The 8,375-nt window shown below is 46.9% G+C and overlaps 1 protein-coding gene across 2 annotated transcripts; it reads right to left on the bottom strand.

The window, feature by feature from the left end:
• Nucleotides 1-2,471: 2,471 nt before the first annotated feature.
• On the bottom strand, nucleotides 2,472-8,129 carry mycn (MYCN proto-oncogene, bHLH transcription factor). 2 transcript variants are annotated; one of them, XM_061051935.1, is made up of 3 exons: nucleotides 7,975-8,129; nucleotides 6,901-7,567; nucleotides 2,472-4,604 (listed from the first exon to the last, which is right to left on the bottom strand). In XM_061051935.1, the coding sequence occupies exons 2-3, from the start codon at nucleotides 7,544-7,546 to the stop codon at nucleotides 3,811-3,813; spliced, it is 1,440 nt and encodes a 479-aa protein (XP_060907918.1). In that variant the 5' UTR covers nucleotides 7,547-7,567; nucleotides 7,975-8,129; the 3' UTR covers nucleotides 2,472-3,810. The 2 variants fall into 2 exon arrangements, with proteins under 2 accessions (XP_060907918.1, XP_060907920.1); XM_061051937.1 differs by having other exon boundaries at nucleotides 2,472-4,601.
• Nucleotides 8,130-8,375: the final 246 nt, after the last annotated feature.

Raw genomic sequence — 8,375 nt, 5'->3', positions numbered from 1 at the left:
CCTCTCTATTGGCCTCATCTTCTCTACCTACCACGACCCAAACACACATCATTTGAGCCGCTGCGACTGCGCTGGACCCAACAACAGATGGTGACGGCCCCCTCGCACACACACACACACACACACACACACACACACACACACACACACACACACACACACACAAACACACACACACACATATAAACACACTCCCTCACAGATAGCAGGGCTCTTGGCAAAAAAAGAAGGCAAGTGTGGCGCATGGGTGACGGGCATGCCTTTTGCAGAGGTTGGGCACATTCTAAACACACACACTTGTTTATTCACACACACCCACACACCCACACACACACACACACACACACTCACTCACTGAAGCCATTGTTTCCACCATATGGGAAGGTTAACATGCTGAATACAGATCTGGTGCCCGACAGGACAATAAAAAAAATGTTGTGACAAGTGTTGTCAATTAATGCCGGCAGGGATGAAGATCTCAAAACAACATGAGAAGACACACACACACACACACACACAAACACACACACACACACACACACACACACACACACACACACACACACACACACACACACACACACACACACGCACACACACACAAACAACAAAAAAAGACAAACATGCTGCATTTTGTTCTGTGTTGCTTTCATGCACATCCATCAGTGGGGTGTAAGCCCATTAGAGTTGTGTCGTGTGCGTGTGTGTCTGGGCAGCTCCAGCCAGGCACTCGGTGGGCAGAAGGATAATGGGTACTAATCAGGGAAAAGCCACGGCCATATGTCTGTTTAACGTAGGAGATGGCTACTCGCTGGACGTCAGCGCCCCTCTAAAACAATTAGCCTCGTTTCGGAGAGTCGAAAAGCTTAACTGTGGCTGAAGCGTGTGAGCATATTAGTGTGTGGCAGGGGGTTGAGGAGGAGGTGAGGAGAGCACCTTTTTTTGTTTGTTTAACACAGAGAGGTGTGGGTGGAAAATGTGATACTGGACACTGTGAGGATTTGTATGTGGTTTCTGTGCATCTTATTAAACGTCCGTTAATATAACGATCGTAAGCAAACTGCGTTGCTTGGCTCACACACTTCTGTTCTTCTTCCTTTAATTTGTATGTGGGTTGTTATTGTCCATGAACTTGTTTTCATCCTATAACTTAGCAGGATAAGCCATCAGGCAGATGGTAAGGGGAAGTCCCACGAGAGGGCACACGCATACATGCACACTCACTGTCCCATACACACACACACATACGTGCACAGTTAAGTGTGCACAAAGACACCAGACCCGCCAGCCTCCTGTTATGTAATCCACCAGTTACACTCCCCCCACCAAGAGGCTCAGTCTTTGGCTGTCTAAACTCCAAAACTAAGTAATCAGTCTTGGTATAGCCCTGTCTGTTACAGAGTGTACATACCTCTGCATCATTATGCTCCTGCTCTACATCAGTCTGAAAAGCATGACACTGAAAAAGTAAAGATTGGTGTGTTTGATTCATCTTCCCGTGCTGTAAAGGAATACGTTGATTTTGCGGGAGGAGAAGAGTCACCCTGCCTTATGGTGTTTCGCAGTCATTGCTTTCCGAGATAAAAGGATTAATCAAAGTCATCAACAGTGTGTGTTTTATGTCCTGTTAATTCCCTTCTCGCCGAGTCTCTTTCTCTTTCCCTCTGTGAACACACTGTTGTGCTGAAAGGCTCCTCAGACCGTGGCAACAGATTTTTCTTTCAGCCGTCTCCAAAAAAAACGCTCGGCCAGACTCCTGAGTGGCACATATTTGGGTTAAGGCCCGGCAATGGAAGCACAGAGGGGTGGAGAAAGAGGAGGTGGGGTAGGAGGAGGAGGAGGAGGAGGAAGAGGCCAGAGCCATGTGGCTGATGTTGGTAAACAGTATCCAGCCTCGTCTTGGCACGGTGGCAGGCCGCAGAGTTCAGGCGCCCGGGCCACACACAGATTGGGACAAAAGGTGGACTCACATACACACATTTGCATTCATACACACGCACGCACCGCACACATGCAGGCAGGCAGAAATACACAGACTACTAACAGACAAATAAAAGACTCACTCTCGCTGTCTGCCACTCAGCAGCTGCTCCAGTTTCCATGGCAACAGCCTGAACAATGTAGTAGGAAGGGCTGTGTCGGTGAGGGAGGGAAACAGAAATAGAGAAAGAGGCGAGTGTGTGCAATCGAGCACTTGAAGTGTGTGTGCGAGTGTGTAGGTGTGTGTGTGGGTGGGTGTGAGAGGCTACCAAGGGGGAGGTAGCTGCAGGGTGCTGAGACAGAGAGGATTCAGAAGACACATTCTTTATTTCTTTGTCAGGATGGGTCTTTTGGGGCAGCAAAACAAACACTGAAAACAGTAAAAAAAAAAAACAACAGAAAAAAGACACATATGAGAGAGGGCGGTAGGGTTAAGGGTGATTTTCTTTTTTGGTTTCAGAAGCAATAAAAGAATCCACAAATGCAGAAAATAGGATTTTATGATGTCTATTTATTTTTCAAAATGAGGTATTTCAAAGTGCTATGAGTTGCAGCACTAAATGTACATTTTAAAAGTGAAAAAAAACAACAACATCTTTCATCCGTTTACCCAGTTCTATGCACCCGATAGTTAAAAATATAAACAAAAGGAGAAGAAAGTAAAAAGAGCAGGTACATAAGGATAGAACACATTTTTCTGTACAAAAGAATTATCTGAGATAGGAGGAAAAAATGACGAGATAAAGTGATATCTACTGAGAACTCATTTTCATACGAAAATATAAGTATCAAATTTAGTATGTATCAGGGTCACACTAAAAGCATAAAGGTGTGTAGAATTAGTAATATGATACAATACAAAGAAAAAAGAAGGGAAACAAAACAATATATTGTTATATTACAAAGTTCATGACTCTCAAAAATCGAGGCCTTACAGTACTTTAAAGGTATATAAATTCCAGTCTAGTTATTGGCAGCTTCCTGACATGTATAAAAAAAAACAAGGACAAAATGTATTACAAAACAAGGCAGATCTGAGTGTATTTTTGTCTGTACACTATTGTTATATACAAAAGTGTCGGCTAGCAAGGTGCACAGTTATACATCCACTGAACTTTGTTTGAGCACCAGTGTGTGAGAGGAGTGAGAGAAAGAGAAACCTGTAGTGGCATCGTTTCTGTGAACCATAACACCTCAAACGTCATCATAGTCTCTTCAGTTTATTTTGTATTTTTTTTTTTTTTGCAGTGGTGAAGGCAAAGTTAAGTGTGCACTGCTTCTTGTATGTGAACTCTCCAAGCAAAGTGCCCTCGGACATCCATCCATCCATCATGTGGGAATCACCCAGATTCCAGGCTGGTGTCACAGTGAGTACAAAAAAAAAAAAAAAAAAAACAAGATACAAATAGAAATGATTTAAAAACCAGAGGAAGGGAAGACCGTAAAAAAAAAACCAAAAAAAAAACAAGGTGTGTCCTCTCTGCTTCCTCTTTCTTTTCTTTTTGTCTTTCCTCAATGTGACTGGATTGAAAAAGTAAACCCTAAACATTCTTAACGTCAACAAATGTGCAAAAAAAGTGGCGGCAGTGAAAGTCCAAGCATCCCTCCAGCAAACCCCCCTTCCTTCTTCTTCTCCTGCAGGTGTGTGTGTGTCGCCTGAAGATGAACGTCCTCTGAGATGAACAGATATGCAGGCCTATGTGTGTGTGCATAAGTGTAAAGGCCTGTGTGTATGTGTGTGTTTGTGTGTACTTTGTGTTTCAGACTCAGTTGAGGCAGGGGGGTTGTCCAGGGTATATGTGAGTGTTTCCGTGTTGTAGTGGTTGTCCGTTAGCGAGTCCTTGCATGCTCCAGCCTGCGCATCAGCTGCTGCCTGCGGGCCTGCAGCCTGTCCTTCTCCTGCTGCAGCCTCATCTCCTCCGTCTCCAGCGAGCTCACGTAATCGGTGGCCTTCTTCAGAATGAGCACCTTCGCCGCCTTCTCGTTGTGCGCCAGCTCGGGCACGTGGTCGCGCAGTGTCAGGAAGCTGGAGCGCAGGTCATTGCGGCGCTGGCGTTCGAGAATGTTGTGGTTGCGCCGACGCTCGCTGTCCTCTGAATCCGAGCTGCCGCGCGGGCTGCTGTCCCCACTTGCGCTGCGTTTGCTGCGCGCGCCTGACATGCTGGCGAAGGAGCTGCAAGACGTGGAGGAAGACGAGGAGGAGGAGGATATGGTCCTGGTCGGGGGTCGTGGGGTGTCTAACGTCTTCTGTTTCTTGGAAGGTGGTGTTGGGTCGTCGTCTGAGGCGTACGGCGAGGGGGCTGCGTAGTTGTGTTGCTGCTGGTGGACTGAGCTCCTCTTCAGGATCAGTTCCTGAGGTGCCCGGCTGACAAACCGGCTCACCAGACCACTGGACCCCGAGACCACTCCCCTCGAGTCCTGGCTTTTTGGGTGCACAGAGATGGTGACGGTGCCTGTTGCCATGGGCGACGCCTTGCTGATTGTGGAGCGCCTTTTTTCTACGGTGACCACGTCAATCTCCTCCTCCTCTTCCTCGTCGTCGTCCTCGTCCTCATCCTCGTCCTCATCCTCGTCTTCATCCTCTGCTTCTTCATCTTCTTCATCATCATCGTCATCTTCGTCTTCTGGGGGGGGGGGGGGGGAAAGCAGAATGTGAGTGACTCAATCGCTTTGACACACCAAGTATTCCCACAATGCCATGCATGTGTACCAGCAGGTGACAGGTATGTATGTGAGTGTATATATGAGAGATCAAGAAAGTGTGTATTTGTGTATGTGGGAGCGAGCGTGTTGCTCAACGCTGTTTTCATAAGCAGAACCCTCTTAATGCTTAGTGTCAGTCACTCCTCAGCTAATCTAGCCTGCAGGCGTTGACATGTTGAGTCTCAGTGCCGAACAGACAGACTCGATCCCTCCTTCAAAACTTCTTCTAATCTTCTCCGGTGAGACGAGACGCTTTAAGTCGGACGCCTTCAGTCTATCAGAGCAGCTTCAGTCTTGCTGAGGCATTAAGAACTTCACTTTGGTATCAGAGGAATTAAGAAACTTCAAATGAACTTTGACCTTTTATAGACTAAAAAAAAAAAAAAAAAAAAAGTCCCGCTTCTTTTCCAGCATTAGCTTAATACCTGAGGTTTTCAAATCATTGCCAAGCAGCTGAGTTTTATCGCAAACCCTTGCCTTCGAAGATGAGAGGAAGTGGGCCAATGGTGAAGCACACAGAAGTGTGAGGCCTAGTTTAAAAAAAAAAAAAAAATGCCTTTGTGATAATGATGGCTCTCATTATCAGCTCAGGAGCATGTGAAGAGTGTGGCATTTTACAGCTTACAGTAACCCACTTCAGACAGGGCTGCACCAGGATGCTGTCACACACACATACTCGGAGAGCATGCATACACACACACACACACACACATACACAGTCTGGCTGCTGCCATCAAAACAAAGCTGGGCACAGCTGGCTGCATGAGGGGGCGTGGCCATCTTGCCACATGTGAAGCTGGGATTTAGCTGTACGGTGTTTTTTTTTTCTCTCTCTCAGAAGGGAGAAGCTCATTTATTAAAGCTGGAAATGCATAAATAGAAGAAAGGGAACATTTCTGCGCGTGGAGATAAAAAAAAAATGTGCCTTAAGCAGTTAGATAAAGTGTTTTTTTCTCGGCGCAAGTATCTGATTACATGAAAGTCTCTTCAATAGAAAGATTGATTTAGATATAAGGATAATAGTGTTTTAAATTGGTGTCTTTGATCAGAAACTACACAAAACAGGACGCGTCTTAACGCTGCGAGCGGCGGAAGCACATTTACGCGCCCCAGGATGGTGGTGGTTCGGCAGGCGATCGGAGCTCACCACCCCCCCTTTTTTTTTTAAGCCTCGGAGCTGGAACGGCGCCAGGAAGACAGCTGTCGAGATGGAGCGCTTGTTTCAAAGCTGTCGACCCCCTGAAAGAAGAAGCCAGCAGCCTGCCAGGGTCCTCCTCCGTGCTCCTTTTTTCTTAGCTTTTGAGGAGGTGTTTGGCGAGGCTGGCTGAGTCTGCCCTCTGTGCCAAGCTGGAGGCCTTTGTACTACTGTTTCACTGCGAAAACACGCTGATAAGAGCTCGTGTGTGTTTGTTTAGGGAACTCATAGGTGGAAATAGATGTGAGTTGAAATCTTAGGGCGTTAAGGTTAGGCATCATTTCTTAATAACTACCTCCTCCAACTCAAAAACAATAAGAGAAGACGCGTGTTTTTCTTTGTGTTTGGTTATCATTCTTTGTGCTACAATATTGTAACTCCTCTTGTTTTTCCTGGGGCTAATTTTAGTTATGAACTCTACCCAATGCGACAGTTTGTACACACTGCCCTAAATAAGTGCCAATTTCTCCCCCACTGTGCGTAAATTGTCCCCTTAATCCATGCGTAATGAGAGCACTCGCGTGCCGTGAACCTGACACTTTATTTGGTCATCGCATTATAGAACACCTTTTCATCTATCCCCTCCAACAACCTGCTCCGGCTGCTACATTCACTGACTGTGTACTGTCTTTTTGTTTGGCTCGGATGCCAACTGAGTTCAAGAAGGCACACAATTCCCCATTTTACTGCCATCTGCCGGATGAAGAGCCCGCTGATTACATAAACCTCGTTCACTGTGTCACTTTACTACACTGTGAGTTTGCTGTGTGTGTGTGTGTGTGTGTGTGTGTGTGTGTGTGTGTGTGTGTGTGTGTGTGTGTGTGTGTGTGACAGAGAGAGAGAGAGAGAGTGTGTGCGTGCGTGGAATGTAACAAGATAATCCGATTCTGGGCCAGTCATATGAACAAGCTCCAACAACAACAAAAAATTAAAAAAAAAAAAAGATGTTTCATTATTTTTTGGAAATTCTTGGCACCAGATTAGTCTATAAATCTGCTCTTGATGCATATTCTGATGCTTACCGGAGTCACTGTTGATGTTCGAGTGCGTTGTTGATGTGTTAACGGTCCCGGATGAGTCCCTGCTCACGTTCTTCTTGTGGACCGGGAAAGGGAAGACTATTGTGGGGTCCACGCACTCTGACACCGAGCTGCGGCTCACCACCTCCGGCGCCTTGACGCACACGTTCCTCCCGCTGCCGCTGCTGCTGCCGCCTCCTGTGGCTGTGGAAATAGCCTTTCCTAGTTTCTCTGTGACCACCCGCTCCAGCTTTTCCCTGGCGGAGAAGCCACTCCACATACAGTCCTGGAGAATGATGCTGTTTGGGTTAGTAGTATCCATAACTGAGCCGAACAGGTCCCCATCGTCGGACGCCCCCCAAATATCGTCCTCGGGCAGGAGCAGCAGCTCGGAAGCCCAGTCCAGAGGGTCCCCTAAGCCGAAGCCAAGAGGGTCTACTTCCGGGGAGGCATTCGCCGGCTCCCCCGGTAGCGCGGCCCGGCTTGGGGAGAGGGGCGGTGTAGGCAACAACTCGAATTTCTTCCAGATGTCCTCCCCCGGTGGCGCAGAGTCGGGACCACAGAAGTAGAAGTCGTCCTCATCCGGGTAGAAACACGGTTGTAAGGAGTCAAACTCCAAATCGGAGTTTTTACTTACGATCGCTGGCATTCTATCCCACAATCGAAAAACCTGTTCAGAAACAAAAGACACTTTAGTTCCCAAAAGAAAAAAACAGCGTCTCTGATCGTTCCCTCTCTCCTCTTTCACACCTGAAAACGACTCATGAGTCAAAGCCCACACACAGACACATAGTCTGCTCCACTAAATTCCACACTCACTCCTCTGTGGGGTTTAAAAAACCGCACAAATCTCAAAGGAGAATATGCGTAAATGTGACCATGACGCACAAACCGTGCAAAAGGACGCACTGGACACACCACTGGCTATTCATGCCAGAAAGTGGGATTAAGACTCTAAAAGCATGTTTACAGAAACACATGGATTAAACAATCACACTGACACAATTTTTTTCTGTGAAAAATATTAATTAAATAAATAAATCTGCATTTATCTGCTATTTGGGGGGAAATGCTCACCTTGTCCTGCCTCCGGATGATAAAGTGTAAGCCAATTCTTCTCGTGTCTCACAGTCTCACAGTGAGTAATACAGACACCAGATTTAGAGCAGTCATATACTTTTGTAGTACAGATAGTCCTCTGACACACATTGTGGGCTGGCTGCAGAGTGTTATACACTCAGTTCTGCGGGAGGAGAGCTGGCTCCTCCCTCTCAGGCTGGTTGGGGGGGGGGGGGTACAGTCGGGCTCTTTGGGTTTGTTGCGGCGCGGGAGACAGACTGGCTTGGAGCTTTTCTTTCAAGGTGAATCGAGAAAATAGCCTAAACATTGCAGCAAGAAAGAAACAAAACAAGGTGGCGTAAAATAAAGGAAGAAACATCGGGGGGAGGGGAGGGGAGGGGAGGGGTTCTATTATTGAC

This window comes from Labrus mixtus, chromosome 12, assembly GCF_963584025.1.
Source record: "Labrus mixtus chromosome 12, fLabMix1.1, whole genome shotgun sequence".
Classification (NCBI taxonomy): Eukaryota; Metazoa; Chordata; class Actinopteri; order Labriformes; family Labridae; genus Labrus; species Labrus mixtus.
The sequence above is the reverse complement of the archived record's forward strand: the minus strand, read 5'-3'. Positions and strand labels throughout refer to the sequence as shown.

Excerpts from the sequence above, each read along its gene's own strand:
- mycn (XM_061051935.1), bottom strand. The coding sequence starts at position 7,546 with ATGCCAGCGATCGTAAGTAAAAACTCCGATTTGGAGTTTGACTCCTTA. Across the intron at positions 4,605-6,900 it reads GAACATCAACAGTGACTCCG|AAGACGAAGATGACGATGAT; the intron begins GTAAGCATCAGA and ends CCCCCCCCCCAG.